Source organism: Corapipo altera, unplaced genomic scaffold (genome assembly GCF_003945725.1).
Source record: "Corapipo altera isolate COAL_440 unplaced genomic scaffold, ASM394572v1 2, whole genome shotgun sequence".
Taxonomy (NCBI): domain Eukaryota; kingdom Metazoa; phylum Chordata; class Aves; order Passeriformes; family Pipridae; genus Corapipo; species Corapipo altera.
In genome coordinates this window covers 899,628-916,023 of record NW_020884890.1, presented here as the reverse complement: position 1 = coordinate 916,023, position 16,396 = coordinate 899,628, and the positions used below count along the sequence as shown (strand labels likewise).

General features: G+C 38.1%; 1 protein-coding gene across 4 annotated transcripts in view; it reads left to right on the top strand.

Annotated features, from left to right (window-relative positions):
* HMGCLL1 (3-hydroxymethyl-3-methylglutaryl-CoA lyase like 1) overlaps nt 1-16,389 on the top strand; it is an 85,279-nt gene extending 68,890 nt beyond the window's left edge. For 2 of the 4 annotated variants that reach the window (XM_027644971.1, XM_027644974.1), the window contains exons 8-9: nt 7,765-7,890; nt 11,809-16,389. In XM_027644971.1, the coding sequence (XP_027500772.1) occupies nt 7,765-7,890; nt 11,809-11,922 (240 nt within the window). In that variant the 3' untranslated portion in view covers nt 11,923-16,389. Of the gene's footprint in view, nt 1-7,764; nt 7,891-11,808 lie in introns of those variants that run through there. The other 2 variants (XM_027644972.1, XM_027644973.1) reach the window with 2 other exon arrangements.
* The last annotated feature ends 7 nt before the right edge of the window (nt 16,390-16,396 follow it).

Genomic DNA, 16,396 nt, shown 5'->3' with positions numbered 1-16,396 from the left:
AAATTAACTGTACAAATTATTTTTGGTCAACCTTAAATCTAATATGGAGTGATAATGAATGTAGAAGCTAACCAGGACAGAAAAACAAGACTGAAAGAATTTGTAGTTTCTTCCGAAGGCATATGTACCAATAAAAGTGGTACGTAAAATATATCAACTAGGTTATGTGTTCCCTGGATGGAGAAAAAAAGAGCCTTTTCAAATACTGTGATGGTTGGGTCAGATTTGCCATTTTCATTGATAGATTCATGTGTTCCACATTTGTCACGTGCACTTCAAATACTAGACCAGTGTCCTTCCCTGCTTCTCCATAGTAGCACTTTTCAGTGTTGTAGCTCTCTCTGCAGCCTAAATTCCAAAAAATTATTTTTACCTGTTCCATACTTCATTCAACCCATTCTCAGCTGATGTCCCATAATTCAGCCAATAAGGTAATTCAGCCATTTATTTTAGTGGGTACGTGTCTACTTAGCTTATCTTCTGTGAGCCTTCAATGGTAGTGAGTGGATTTTTTTTCTTTTCTTTCTTCACTGGACCTTCATTGTCAGCAGTTCCAAACATGCTTTTTCCAGTCCCAGCAAAATTTCCCCTGCCCAAAGCTACCCTCAGTAACTTTACCATCAAGTTAAGTAATCATTTTGTCTTCTCTGTCCATTCAAAGCCCTTTGTTTATATTTTGATTTTGTTTTTATTCATTTACACTGGTATGTAGCATGTGAGAAAAACCTGGTTGTCAACTGGCTACATGTAGGGCAGAGGCAACCTGGCACAGTTTTTGCTCCTCTGGACTAGACGGTTCTCTCTCAGCCTACCCCAAAACTGCCCTTTGCCTTTTCTCTCTAGTTCTCCCTTTCCCTCCAGATCCCAAGATATTATCTTCTCTGCACTGTATATTTAATTGGTCTTCTGACTGTGTCCAAACTTATATCTATAGAACAAATATTTCACGTTTATAGATTGGGTTATTTCACGACATAGCAAGTAGGCAAACTGTTAAATCCTCAGAGGTTTGCTTGAGAGCAGCAATTTCTGCTGAAGAGCATCCGGGGCAGTAACTACTTCAAATCATCATCAGCATCTGGCAATGCCCTGGGTTGCCTGGGGAGGGAAGGAAGGGAGACTGGAAAGTTGCTCAGTGTTCTGATGATCATTGCATCTTCATGGGTTTCAACAAGACCTTGGCGTGTGCCTCCTGCTCCCCCTGCAGCCTTGGGATCCTTAGCAAAGCAGAGCTCGAGCTGTACGCAGCCCTGCATCAGCAAACCTCAGTGTTTTGTAAATAAAAGATTGTACTTATTCCTAAAAGGAGCAGAATAAACCTCCATAGGCAATACAAATAGTGGTTTGTGAACATCCGCCTCACAGTATTTGTCGTGTTATGGCACAGGATTTTTATTAGCTTTCCAAAATCTCAAAACCAGTCTCGTGTTGAATTGGATTGATTCCCCCTAAACATCCATGAATGTTCTTCGAAGAACTGGGTCCTCAACACAAATGTCACCGCTTTAGCCCACCAGTGAGAGGATTTTTGTGCAGGTGACTCACTGTCAGTCAAAACCACAGATTTTCAAACTCAGTTTCAGAGAAAACGCTTTGCAGTTTTTTACTGAGGTTGAAGGAAAGAGCATGGTCAGCTGCTGGTCTCTTGACCCTTGGGCATTTTAACCCCCAGACTGACTAGGTCCTGACAGTGAGGTGGAACTTCCCTAAGCTTGTAACTAAGTCCAGACTGCGTGATCTCTTAAGATCAGTATCCCTCTTGTGCCAAATCTGAGTGCAAAACTACAAGAGCATCTCCAAGAAATTCATGTTAAAGTTATTGGATATTAGCATAACAAAATATTTTTTCTTCCCCAGAACTTGGAAGTAGCCAAGCCCATTTTTCACTAAAACTTTCAAAACAATCCAACCCGAGGCAGAGACAAGGTTTAGAAAACATAAGTTCCAGCAGTTAAAGGCTGACAAAGTAATAAACAACTGAAAGTAGGGCCTTATGATGGAAAGTGTTAGGGAACTTTAGATGTCATTGCTAGCTTTGCTTATAATAAATGTGTCAGTAGCAATGTGAAAAGATGTGTGCAATAAGTTAAAGGAATGCTGTATTGATCTATTTTGTGTGGCACGTCTGCCCACAAATTGCTTGCATCTCAATATATTTTGGGAGAAAAGAATTCTTCCCTCTGAATGTATTCATTTTCAAACGAAATTAACTGGCAAATTAGATATTTTAATGTAACAGTGACACCCTGTGGTCAGTAGTAATAGCGTTAACTCTGAAAAGCGTGTTTTGTGATGCGTTAATTTAGCAAAAGTGGAGAGAAAAAGAAGTAGGAAGGAAACGCAAATAACTTTCAAGGCTTTCCACAGAGAGATGTTACCCCATTTTATTGCCTTATATGTAGAAATTTATGCTTCTACTTGCTCAAATACCAAAATAATATTTATTTACATACATTTGTTTTATTGAAAAACAGAGGAATGGCAAGCTTTGATTTTTAGACAACTTGATAATGTAAATCAAGAAAGGGCCTTTGTGGTCACTGAACCTTATGAAGCATTGCTGGCATAGTTATTTATATTTCTATGGTTACCTCTATCTCTACAGGATAAGGTGTTTTCCCTGATGGCATGCCAAGTGGTGGTGGGTAGCAGACTGATGCCAGAGAGACACAGTGATAGGACAGAACCATTCCAAGCCAAGAGTGTCAGTTAGGCACTGACCGGGCTTCAGGATTAAACAGCATCGGTCTTGTGCTGCCTTTTGTGTGGACAACCTTTGACCTGACGTATGTGGGTCCTCCTTTTACTTCTTCCTCCCTCTCTTCTCCCTTCCTTGAACAAATGCTGAACTAATACAGTGATTCTTTGCCGTACCTACATGCACCTATCTTTACGGTATTGGTACACAAGCCCCTAGACTTTGTCACACAACAAATTTTTGCCTGTTTAATGCATACCTAGGATCCTTGATATTATGATTTCAAAATCTCATAGTTTAGAAGAAGCCTAATTTATGAGAGACGTGGTTTATAGCTTCTGATTTATACCTTATACATTCCTGGGGTTACTGATGCTGACTTTGCCATTTTTAAGAGAGGGATAAAGTTAAACTTCTGCCAGACAAAGTCAGGTTTAAAGATCAGTAAGGAAGGAGACTGACTGTCCCAACAAGAAGTTATGGGGAGGCAGTAAAGCAAACTGAGAAACATAAAGCATTTATTATTCACTGGCAATAATGGTTTCCTGTTAAAATTGGCTGTTTGACAAAGGTGATAAATTTAATTCCCTGCTCTCTCATTGGGGAATTGGGAAGTTAGCATGGGACAGGAGCAAGAAGTCCTCTACCTTCTCTAGAGAGTAAGCTAAAGCTAGCCAAAGCTAAAGTTTGGAAGGTGTTCAGGAACCACTGTCAGGAATTTAGTGATTATCGAAAGGCTGCAAAGTGTCAAAAAAGATTGGAGCACTATAGTTGTCCTGGAAGCCAAGCTATTGTTCACTCTCACACATGTCCATACATAAGTAGCTGGGTGAGTGCTCATCTAGGACATATCCTATGGAATAGCTGCAGTGCAACTTCTCATGAATGTCAGCACAATTTAGTGCCTGTCAGGAAGTGACAATGAGACTGTAAGCTTTTTAAAGATCTCCTATTGACAGTGAATACTTTGCAAGCTCAGATTGCTTAAACAGCTTGAAACTTGTTATCTCCTGTAAAAGCCTGACAAATACTGGAGATGTAATTAAGGAAAAGACCTTGTTTTACATATTTAGTCAATTTTTAGATTTTTTTTTTTAGAGTCCCTTATGCTTTTAATGGCTGCAGAAGCAAAGAAGCTTCATAGCTGCTCAGACTTGCAGAGAATTTATTTATTAGGTGCTATTTCAGACTGTGCTTGGACAGGCTCAACTGTAATATCAACCTCCAAATTAGTTAGTAGCACTGCTGAAGGATGTTTTCCAACATCTGTTTTTAGCACTGTTAGAATGGAGCTTGGACTATGGATTATTTAAGGTCTTTTTTGAATGGGGCCACACTGAAGATGAACTGCAGTGATTCTGCACATGAATCAGCAAACACATTACATTTGTACAACACACAAGAGCAGACAGATACAGCTGACCCTGCTGCTGAAATAGTTGTATGTTGCAGTGGACATCTTATCAGAAGCATTGTGAAGAGAACTTTAAAGACATTATCCTAAAAGCAGAGACACCTGTTCATTGCATATTAAGAGCATTGATTTGAAGAACTGCCAGATCTGGAGGTCAGTCAGAGCTGCTGTATTATATACACCATATCAAGACCTTGTCTACAACTGGCCTAATGTTCAAATAGCAAATCCATCCTGATGGAGATGCAATTTTAGTGACTTCATGTTTATACACTGCTTCTGGGAATTAATGGTTTAAGGGTCCTGTACTGGGATGAAAGCCACCACACCAAGGACGTTACCAGTGTAAAGCTGTAACTAGACTTTCTCCTTTTTCTGCTCAGCCATAATAGTCAATGTTTAAAAGACAGACCAATTATCACTGCCAGTCATGTGGAAGTTACCATTCCCACTACTTAGCCAGCAGAAGGCATTAGGATTTTTATGCTCTTGCATCTACATTAGCCTAAATTGACTGAGCTTACTCTAGCTTCCAGGGAAGGTCATTTGAATCAAACGCAGACAAGGCTGCCTGAGAATACAAAGATGTGGTTAGACAAAGATATGTGTTCCATGTTACCATCAAGTTGCTGTAGTATCCTGTACTCCCCCACGTATTCACAATCACTTTAAACAAATGATTGTAAGCAACCTGTTCCCCAGTGTTACAAGACTTGCACTGCAAATGCAGAATTACAGTGGCATCACAAGTGTTTGTACAAGGATATCAAGAAATTTTTATATATATTTATTCAATGCTTTCAGAAAACGTGCCCTTCTAATGCTGGCAGGATATTGTTTCTTGGTTTTGCTTACTGGAGCAGGACTGACTGGAGCAGGCTACTGATAGTAATACACACTGCAGAGGGAGAGGTTCTCCCCAGCTTTGACCTGGCAAACTTTTTTTGGCTGTTTTTCAATAAGTACAATTTACTTGATATTTTTTCCGATTTTTGCACAAGGACAAGCATTTAATGAGATAATTCACTGGGATTCGAACGTGACTCTTTATATGCTACTGAAGCTGTTTCTGAGTCTGCTCATCTTCCTTGGGAGTTTAACAGCTGTGATGTACCTTATAACATTATTTGCCTATAGCTTTTATCACCATGTAAAAGTTATTGAAAATAAGTACATCAAGAAGAATGCTCTAGAAGTTACGACATAACCTTACGGTTTGGGGAAAACTCCATGAAAAAAAATTCCTTCACAGAATCACAGAATATGCTGAGTTGGAAGGGACCCACAAGGATCATCAACTCCAGCTCTTGGCCCTGCACAGCACCATCCTCAAGAGTCTTGAGAATATCGTCCAAATGCTTCTTGAACTCTGTCAGGTTTGGTGCTGTGACCACTTCCCTGGGGAGCCTGTTCCGGTGCCCAACACCTTTTTCTAATATCCAACCTAAACCTCCTCTGACAGAACTTCAGGCCATTCCCTCGGGTCCTGTCATGAGTCACCACAGGGAAGACCTTCTACCTTCTTATCTCTGGAACAGCAATTTCTAATTGAAGTCTTAAAATTAAACTGAAAGAGCAGGCATGGTAGTGGAATGCATGCTTGTATCAACCTGCACATCCATGTCAGACACCCTTTTCTGCAGAACCTCACCATACCCTAAATCTTTCCACTAAGAGGCCTTCTGTGTGTCTCTGCAGGGGACACTTGGAAGCCTGAAAATTGCCACTGTGGAGCTTGTAGCAATGACTTCCAGCATAAATGCATGAATCTTAGCAGCTAATGCAAAAAGAGAGAGAATTTCCAATTGAAAACTATCATAAATGCTTATCCTTTGTGTATTAGACACAGATGTGTCATATAACACATTTTCTGACTGGTACAAACAAAGCGTGTAACAAGTGACTGAAATGTGAAATGTACTTTGGTGATTCACTCCATAAGCCACAGATTAGTGTACTTTAAAGGACAATATCCCTCCTTAGAGACTCTCATTGTGTGAGCAGTATTAAACCATATCGTCTTGCCTGTCACAGTTACACACCTCAACTCCTTTGAGGTCCTTATTACAGGCTTTGAGCAGCTACCTAGCTCAAGATAATATTCCCTGTCCAAGAAAAGGACCTGGAACAGCACTTCATTGGATTACTTTTTATTATTGCCCTCCAGAAACGTTGGAACTTTAAAGAGCCTGTAAGGCCAATGATAAAACTACGGAAAGCGTTGTTAAAAGTAGAAGCAAGTACAACAAAACATTAGGGAAGTTTATTTTGGAACTAAAAAAAAAACCCAAAAGAACTGATAGGTATATTTGGATAGGGGTCTTAGCAACTGCAAAATGCAGGACATATTGTTTGCCTACCTTGCCAGCTAGTTGTGTGCATGGCTGTGAAGGAGAAGCTCAGGGCTCTGGACTAGCTTGCAGGGGTAGGTAGGTCCCTCAGAAGGGAAATCAGCTCTCTCTTCAGCCAGGCCTCAAAGCAGATCTTACTGACTTGCAAATGCAAGTAACAGGCATGGTTTAACATATGAATTTCTCTGGACCCAAAGTCAAAGTGGAACTCATCCTGAATTTGAGCTGTTATTGCACTCTGATTCAGTCTGCCTGACTTCTCCTTCTACAGTTTTGGTGTATGTCTGCCTAAATTAGCCCTATGGGGAGAACCCTCGAGTGTACTTAAGATAGAAAGAAGCTGGTGTCTTTGAAGAGCTGATGACTGTTCTGCCTAATACCCTTATCTGCTTCTGATTATCTCTAGAGCCTGAATGCCTCCAGAGGCATCTGATCGTCTTCAAGGGGAAGACTGAAAAGCTTTGTCTGACAAGGGAGACCCAGTGTCCTGGATCACACACCTAACATGTTGTAACAGAAAAAGATCTCTTCCCAATTTCAGCTTTATTTTAAAATCTAATTACAGAATGAAGAGGGTGCAAGCGCTCACTCAAATCAGTGGAAATTACAGGCTCAGGTTTTTTTCCCTCCCATATCTGTCTTCCAGGGAAGGCTTTATCCCATAGGAAATGTAGTATTATCTGCTAGGCAGAGTTTGTAACTGGTTTACTATTTTTTATCATGAATATGCTGAGAGGATCAGAAGAGAGAAGGTACTTGGGTGCAGCAGTAAGAAAATAAAAATCAGAGAATTATGAATTTATGACTGCTGAGTGTTTTTTCAAGTCTTAATTTAAGACTAGTTAAAATGAGAAAGGTTAACACCATGCACCAAGTATTCCCTTAAAAATATTCAAAGTAAAGCTCAGAACCTATATCTAAGGAGAACTTCCATTGATTGTATTTGGTTCAATGAAAGCCTTTACAAGAATAGATGCAGGCTACTTAGAAACATGTTGAAAGATAAAGAGAGAAAAAGCATAAACCTCTGTTTGACTCTAAAGCAGCAATTATCTTATCTGTCAAAATCATATGTAATGGACTGTTAGTTCTTTGTTCCATATCCTGTGTTTGAAGAGTCTTACCTTATAAAGATGTCAGGATTAATTGTTCCATTATAAGGAACTTCCTCCAAGGAACACATCCATTTGTGGAGAAGTACATATTTTTTACATGTAACTAATCCATATAGCCTGCCATTTATCAATAAATATAATTAATACTCTGTGCTGATGTTTTGGTTTTGTGTTGTTATTTTTCAGATGGGAGTTTCTGTAGTGGATTCATCTGTTTCAGGACTTGGTGGTTGTCCCTATGCAAAAGGTGCTACTGGAAATGTAGCCACAGAGGATGTGATATACATGCTTAATGGTCTGGGAATCAATACAGTAAGATATTTTTACTTTCTACTTTAGACTTTAAGGAAAACAAAAATACTTTTCTAGAAAACATACAATACATACCTGCCAATTACTTGTGCTGTACAATAAAATACTGTGAGCCAACTGTAAATTTTGCAAACTCAGTGCTCTGACATAGCTTGACCCATAACACGAATGATGTCTTCATTAGCAATTTAGGGTAGAATTGCTTTGCATATTTAACATAATTTGAATAATCTCTCTCTCCCTACCTGGAGCTATGGTAGCAGAGTAGAGCTTAGTGCAGCTGCTTTGAGCTATTGCTCTGCCTCAGTAGCCACAAAACATTCATACTGTAGACATTGCTCCAGAAGGCTTATCAGCTCTACAGTGGAAAGACTGAGTGGACATCAGCTTTTGTCACAGTTTTGGATTTGGTTCATAGTGCTTATTAATTTGTTGTAAATTTTTCTGGCTTCAAAGTTGAAAAAAAAAAAAAGTAGTGTTTGGAGTCCAAGCAGAGGGCATTGTTATTTCTCAGGTATCCACTTAATATATTTCAAAACTGTAGAAAACCTGTTACTGCTTAGCAGGCTTCACAGTAATTTTTATTTCCAGCTCTGTTCTTGGAGTAGAGGGTAGAGCAGCTTATCTGCACTGAGCTGCACTTTAATGAACCTTATCAGTGAGCATCCACACCTCAAGAGCACACTTTTAGTATCTCCAGCATGGTCAGCAAGTTAATTATTCTGTTTTTGTGGGAACCATTTAATACTACCTTCTCCAATGAATGTGTGCTCTTTGTTATTCCTGTTGGACACTGTTGTTCTGGAAATGTGACACAATATGTTTGTGCTAACTCAAGCATTACAGTGACTTTAATTGATACACAACTCTGAGAGTCAAGTTCAAAGGAGAACACAAAAAGAGCTGCCAAAACTGCAAAGTGTGTGGTTTGCATTTAAACTACTGCAGAAAGAAACTGAAATGTCTGATGTCTGAAATATGAAGATTTGAGTTTACTGAGGAGCTTACCAGTTGTTTGTAGGCTGCAGTTCAGTGTGGTATACATGCTGATAGAGTTCCTTGACATAAAAGGATTATAAAACTTGTTTCAGAATTGTACGTTCCCTGAGCACTGTTAAAGCATATCCAGTGCCTTACAGAGTTCACTGTAAGAGTTTATCTGCTTTCATTTGCTTTTTAGGGAATTCTGAGTAGATGTCAGACACCTGTTTAGAAAAGGTTTAATCACAAGTGTCCATTTTACAAGTGGACTCTATTTTGAATTGTTTGTATACACATTAGGATAGCTTTTCTTCATGAAGATGATGTTTATTCTTTTGAAACAACACAGGTCCTTGAAATAAGTAGGACAAATCTTGCATTTCACTTTACATTGCTGTGTACCTTAGACTTAGGGTTTCAGTAGTCTTCCCTTGGGCTAAACACCCATTGGCCTTTCCAACTGACTCGTAGGGGAATGAAGCAATTAAATAAAAAGTTTGATTATATGAAATATACCTTGTTCCAGGCTTCTTGATAAGATTGATTAATCTGTTAATGGTCTGGTGTCCAAGCAGGAATCTAGCTTGTCCTAAAGGTTGATACCAAATCCCATGGAGAGAATCTCACCATGAAACACTTAGCTGCCCTTTTGTTTTGTTGTCTTTGTTGGTGGTTTTGTTAAATTTTGGATTATGCAAAAGAAAAATACAAAGCTTTGCTTCTTGAATCCTTTCTGGCCCATTAAATAAAGTGTGTTTTACCGGATGAGAGACTTGGAGCCTCAAAGTTATTACTTTAATATATGAGCTTTGGTCTTTGTACTGTTAGTTGGTTTTGGTACCATTGCCAGTTCTGTAAAATCATTATTGCACAAATCTATTAATATGTTCCTTTTTGTGTAATGGCACAAAATGAAATTTTAATTGCTAATGCTGTCCATTTGCAAGGAGTACTTTCTCATGTTCATCTCAGCTATGCACTAAAGCTTTCAGTTTGTTGACTGAAGTCACTCGAAGTGTCAAGCAAAGGATGGATAGTATTTAACCATACATTATTGAGTTCAGATTGACCAGATACATCAAAATAATAACTGATTCTTCTTCTATACTGTTCTTCAGAACATGTAATCAAGAAGTGACCCATGAAATTAATCTTTGGCAGGCTGAATGTTCTGAAGTTCATGGGAATTACAGGATTTTGCCTTCTGTCTGACTTAAGGCACTTGTCCAAGTACATAGATACTACTGAAGGCACTTTTCTTTCTGTTTTCTGGTTTCATGCCTTGGTGTCAAGGAGTAATTGTGGATATATGGAGTGGTTACTACATAGTATATTCTGAGTATCTATCTGAAGACATGCTATTTTGGCTCAACACCCTTACAAACACCTGTCACTACTCTTGTCCCATCCTCATGTGTGAGTCATGCTCATCAATGCCAAGTATAGTGCCCTCGTGGTAATCCTCTTTGGTTCACACCACTTGCATAAGAAAGCAAAAAAAGAAGAGATGCATGTACTCCATTTAATGAATGTGAACTGTGAACGTATGTTTCTTATCAACACATAGCACATTAGGCAGTGTTACAGTGATGAAAACATGAATATTGGATAGTTTGGGGAGTTTATTTTGACATCTGCTGTAATCTAACTACCATATATATCCATGGTGGTATGTTGCTCATTTCTGCCTTGTTAAAAAGCACAGATGCATTAAATTTTTTTTATATTACGTTATGTGCAATAGGGCTTTACAAACTAAACCTAAGTAAGGACCAAATGTTTTACATGGTGCTGATTGGAAACTCTGAAGCATTTTTTTCAAATTAAAAATGTTTTTGATTACATTTCTGTTAAGTAATTTCTATTCTCATTAACATTTTTAGCGAATTCCAAGAATGAAAAAGGCCAAGTTTACTGAAGAACATGGAAATAAGTGCTAGAACCAATTACAGGATTAAGTATTTAAATCAGGTCTTGGTCTGAACTTTAGTACATTGATCCGAAAGTGAAAATGTATTTCTGCTCCAATACCCCTTGTACTCTTTAATGTTGAGTGACACCCTTCTCCCAGTTTTGTGTGACTGCTCAGTGTATTGGTAGTTCAAAGTCCCCTTTTGCATCCCTTCTACAGGAACTTTACTGGCTCCTAAATTCCAACCTTTGGAGCAAGTATTTTTACCACTTATATGATCTAACTCTAAAACTTTTACTACACCCAAGTAATCCAGGAGACTGATAATGAAGTATTTTTGCCTCTTTAATCAGTAATCTGATTTCATTTTCACAGTTAAGCAGTACTGATATGTACCTTATGTTAGTTAAAAAGCGGTTGCTCAAGGCACATGTTTTTTAGCATGGGCAGATCAAGCAGCTGCAAATTTTTGCTCAGGTGTGATAGCAATGTAAACTGTAATTTTGGATTAATTCTCCTTCAAGAAGGAGATTATGTTTACTCAGGAGAATACAGGAACCTGTTTCTCCCTGAACACAGTTGCCGATACAAGTGTGTTTCCTCCATTTTCCTGAGCTGCAGATGGGATACTTAAATACATCAAGTTCCTTAGCACTGGGTGATAAAGAAGTACAGCACATATGTAGACACTACGTTTTTCTTCCAACTTCTTCTAATTGTAATTCCAGTTTTTTATTCCAGATTCTTTTGAGTTTGAAAAATATTACTACAGCATTTGGTCCACTGCTGTTAAGAGAAGAAATCACTCTCAAAGTGGTAGAACCTTCCAAAAAGCTGTAACTATTCTGTAAATTACTGTAACTATTCTGTAGATCACTCTAATTCTGATGATCAGTGTTACTGACCTACAATGTGAATCAGGCGCATTGTTTGCAAAAATTAGACCCTGGAGCAAAAAAACTTAGAGTCTAAGCATTTTAATCATGTACATTTATTATCCTTAACATTTTTCACCTCTTTTTTAGGGAGTAAATCTTTATGCAGTGATGGAAGCTGGAAATTTCATCTGCACAGCTTTGAACAAGAAAACAAACTCAAAGGTTGCACAAGCTTCCTTCAATACTGGGACTGTCAATTAAATGGATTTTTTTTTTGCAGCTTGATCACATTTTTCATCTACCTTGACGAAGGACATTTATATCAGGAAAGCAAACATAAGAAAACCACTTCAGCAAAGAAGCAAAATAGAATATATAATTTTTTTATTATGGGAAGAATTATTGTACTGTACTGTCTTGTTAAGAATTGCCTGATTTGTAAGTAAGAAATAAATTACTGTAGTAGAGAACCACATGCTTGGTTCTTCTACAGAGGAGGAAAAAATGAATTTTTAGTTCTTTTCAGGAAAACTGGATAGAAACAGTGAATACATAGTTAATTTTTAATCAAGATGACTTTCAGAACAGTACAAATATTTGCAGTAGTTTATGAGATCCCAAGCTGTGTGTGGCCATTCTACTGTGTTTTATTTATCTGAATCTTTACTTTTCATTTGTCAAGTTACTTGTGTTATGAACATGGAGACAAATCTGAATTCACCATAAGAATTTTTTAGCAACAGAACTTTTTTTAATTTTGTTTTGTTTAACATCTGTGAAATTATAGATGACTTTAGTTTGTTCCAAGACATTGTGGTGAGTGGCAGTCTGCCAGATCCTTCAAATATAATGCAAATTTCCTTATTTGTTATGTATGTTAAATTTGTTGTAGTTGCCTTTTCTCGTCAAATTATTAAAACCTAATTATATGAAGCAAACAAAAATTGTCAAGGTCTTCAACATCATTCAGGTTCATAGTAGTAGAAGGGGTGAAATTTCATCCAAGGTCTCATCAAACAATTCGATTTTTCACTCTATAGGCTATGAATTGATATTCTCCCTCATCAGTCATGAGCCTTTTAGGATAACAGAATTCTGCTGCACTAGCTTACACAACAGGAACCACTTATAATTTTTTTCTGTGCTCTACTGATAGTGATACTTTGTGAGCATCTTGATTTGCTTGACCTACCCTGGATGCGTGTTTGGATCACCACAAAAAAAGCTCTGTCCTCTTTTTCCCATGTTTCAGCTGAGGCTTTGTTATTTAGCAGACACTATGGCTCATATATCAAAACATGAACTTAAATAAAACCAGGTTTTGAACCATTCACAGATTTTAAAATTCTGTAATGGATTAAATCCAATGAAAGTGAGGAATCTGCAGCAGTATTTAGGCTGTACTTAGACTAATAATTAGTAGTTAAGCCTAAACTTGGTGCCAGAATTGACATCCTAAATACTCCCTAATTTCAGTGCCATTTACCCCTGAAGGTGACTAACCACACTGTAATACCTTCCCATTTAACAATAAATTTTCCTTTTAGTTTTCTCTGTGGAGGCATAGAATTGGCTCATTTTGAGCTTAAGTATGCAGTTCTCATGTAGGGCCTGATGAATTTTCTTCCACCCAAGACCCTGTGAGCAGGTTTAATCCACATAAACAAGATTTAGTTTCTCCAAGAATGCAAATGAAGTCAGCCCTTGGAAAAAAATAAAAAGCAGCTGTGATGCAAACCACCTTTTAAATATTAGCCTGAATGTCAGAGTAGGCAAACTATGTGAGACTAAGCTTGCTGCTCAGCCTGGGCAGATTCAAGTACACATTTAATCAATGGATCTAACCACCCCTCTATATACATAACTGAAAAAGAACACACTTTCAAGTAGATCTGCATGAAGTTGTGCCATTGAGTAGGATGGAATTAAAAATTCCTAAGACCAGAAAGATCACGAGGAAAAACATCTCTGCAACAGATTGCAGAGTTCTTTTCCTTGACGGTGGGTGGTGAGGGCTTCAGTTGTCAGCCAAGTTAGGAACTGAACACATACTGTCCTTTTTTTTTTTGTTAAATATACTAACCACAGCACATTAGATAAAAATAAGTGGGTTTACTACTAACACAATTTTTGTGTTCAATAAAATACATATGTAGAACATAAGACTATAGAATAAAAGGACTAGCTCTGCTCAGTTCTGTGGGAATTCTAGAAGTCTATGTTCCTAACTACCATGAAGCCTTGCTAGCTTTAGCTGTAGGAGATCCTTACACTGTGGAGGAGTTTTCCAGTATGTCTCTGTGCACAGCACATCATATCATAGCCTTTTGGGCTCTCCAGTTTGCAATTCTAAGGCTCTTAACTCTCCCTATGCAGTGAAACAGGGTACCTATTAAATGATGGGGATGAACAAGCTAAAATGTCTCAGTTCGTTATTGGATCTGTTTTACAAACTACTTGGAAGCTGGTCTGTTATTCTATAATGATGTGAGCACTGGAAAAGATGAGCAGTCATATCTGGAGCCTGTTTTATACCCACACGTTTAGCTTCAACCTCATAGTGAGTTATAGTAATCTGGGGTGGAGGTCACAGACAAATAGATTGTTTGTCAGGATTGTTACAAGACAGAAAGAAACACACAGAATAAAAAGAACCACAATAAAACAACCAAACAAAAACCAACTTAGTGTTTATGTGCCAAAAACGCCACATGGGATGAATTTAGGTCTGTGGGTCCAGGTGAGCAATCCCTGTAAAATCTTTGTTTACTTGTAGCGTGACTGAGAGTCCTGAAACATCTCATGTTCTCACTACTGAAATTTTTTAGGCATGTGAAGTGCTTCTGCTCTGCTTTCCTGGGTTTGCATCATTTTTACTGAGCAGAACATTTTGACACCTAATCTTTAGCTTCACAGAATAGGCATATGTTTCTCTTAAGATCAATAGCTATGCTACACTCCTTCAAAAACATGTCAAGCCATGGGATGATGTTCTCCAGTGCTTCTGACTTCCTAATCTTTATGCTTATATTCAGAGTGACCCATCAGTAGTGATGTCTGTTCTTTTAGTCCCTACCAGTGTCCTCCACTGAGTACACTGTTGTCACTTCACCCTGAAGTAACCCTCTGGCTGTGGAAGGTTTGCATCATGGTTTCCATGAGCAGGTGTTCTTATCACTGTGTCATTATAAAAATTACATATATATTTTTATTTGTGGAAAGGTATCAAGAAAAATCAACAGAGTTCTGAATACCATGATCACACTGTTGAGATGTGGGGACATGCTGTTTCTCTGTACTGCTGTTAATGGTGAAAAGGCTCTGAGAGCATGTGGGAGGGAAGAACTAGTTACTGACTGCCCTCACCAAGTCTTATTGGAGACAAATGAGATGTACCAAAGCCTCTATGCTTTGGAGACTTTCTTCTGTAGCACACTGTATCAAAGTCACTGGAGAGATCTCACAGAACAACATGGAGATCATCTTCATGTGCCAAGGCCATGGAGTACGTAAACTGGAGTTCCCAGGGCAGTCTCTGGCCTGTGCTCTGGTCTGAACCTCTGGAGGTTCAACAGCTAACCAGTGTCATATTGCTGGAATTTTCTTTAATACTTTCACAGTAGTTTTTCTTTATCCCATGTTGTTGGCAATAGCTAGAAAAGCAAATACTGTCTTCTTTGGCTAGTCAAGATATTACATTGTTCTAAAGGCATGGCTGGTGTGCTTTTCTGGAGGACAAGTTGATCAGTTCCATTACTGTGGGCATAATCATTCTTCGGTGCCTTTCAGAAGACAGCAGTGACATGGATCCATACATGGATAGTGCTCTTGTCTTCCAGCAGCACTTGGTTTGTAGTTTAAACTTTTATGTATTAGGGCAATTTGGCTCTGGACCAGCACTTTAATGTTTCATTTTCATGTATAACCAGAGTTTATGGAAAGAAGAACTAAATATTCTGGTCTTGAGAATAAGTCCAGAGAGGCTTTGGCTAATTTTCCTCTCTTAATAGCGTCATTTGAGTTCATAAAACTTTTATTATTGTATTAAGGAGTCACAAAATTAAGACTGCAAGTCTGTGAGGTAAAATTCTTACGTTTGGTATCAGTGCTGTTGAAATGAAATAATACTTGTCCAAAAAGTTAGGGTGAATGTATGAGACCTGGCTATTTTTTCACAGAGTTATTTTAAGGGGTAGAAATATTGTTTAGTTACTGCGATACCTGAAAAACAGTATTCTCTGCCACTGAATTCTTCTATGATTTCTGACACTGCCTTAAGTTCTCTTTGTTGATTGTGAAGTATCTAGAAAAGTGACTAAACAGATACATAAGTCTGGAGAAGTAAATGAAAGATACTTATTTTCAGTCTTGACTTGCTGATCAATGCTTTTCTTTTGTTATATTTTTGAAGATTACTTTTCTCTACAGTCCTGCTGTAATGCAGTGACATTCACTGCTGCAATAACACAGCAGGCAGAAGGAATGCAGCCAAAGTCAACTTAGTCCTTTGAAACTGATGTCAAAGAGATGATATTTTGTTAAGGAATTGTCATGTATCCTCTTGGTTAAATGCATTTGTGATTTTGGAATATGTGGTGTTAGCTGAGATAAAATCTGTCTCAGTGTTTATTAAAACTGATATACTCATGTATTACGCCAGATTCAGCAGCTCTGACTAACCAGCTCATATATACAGCATTAGCAAATATAAGCTGTCACTGACATGTATGCCTGT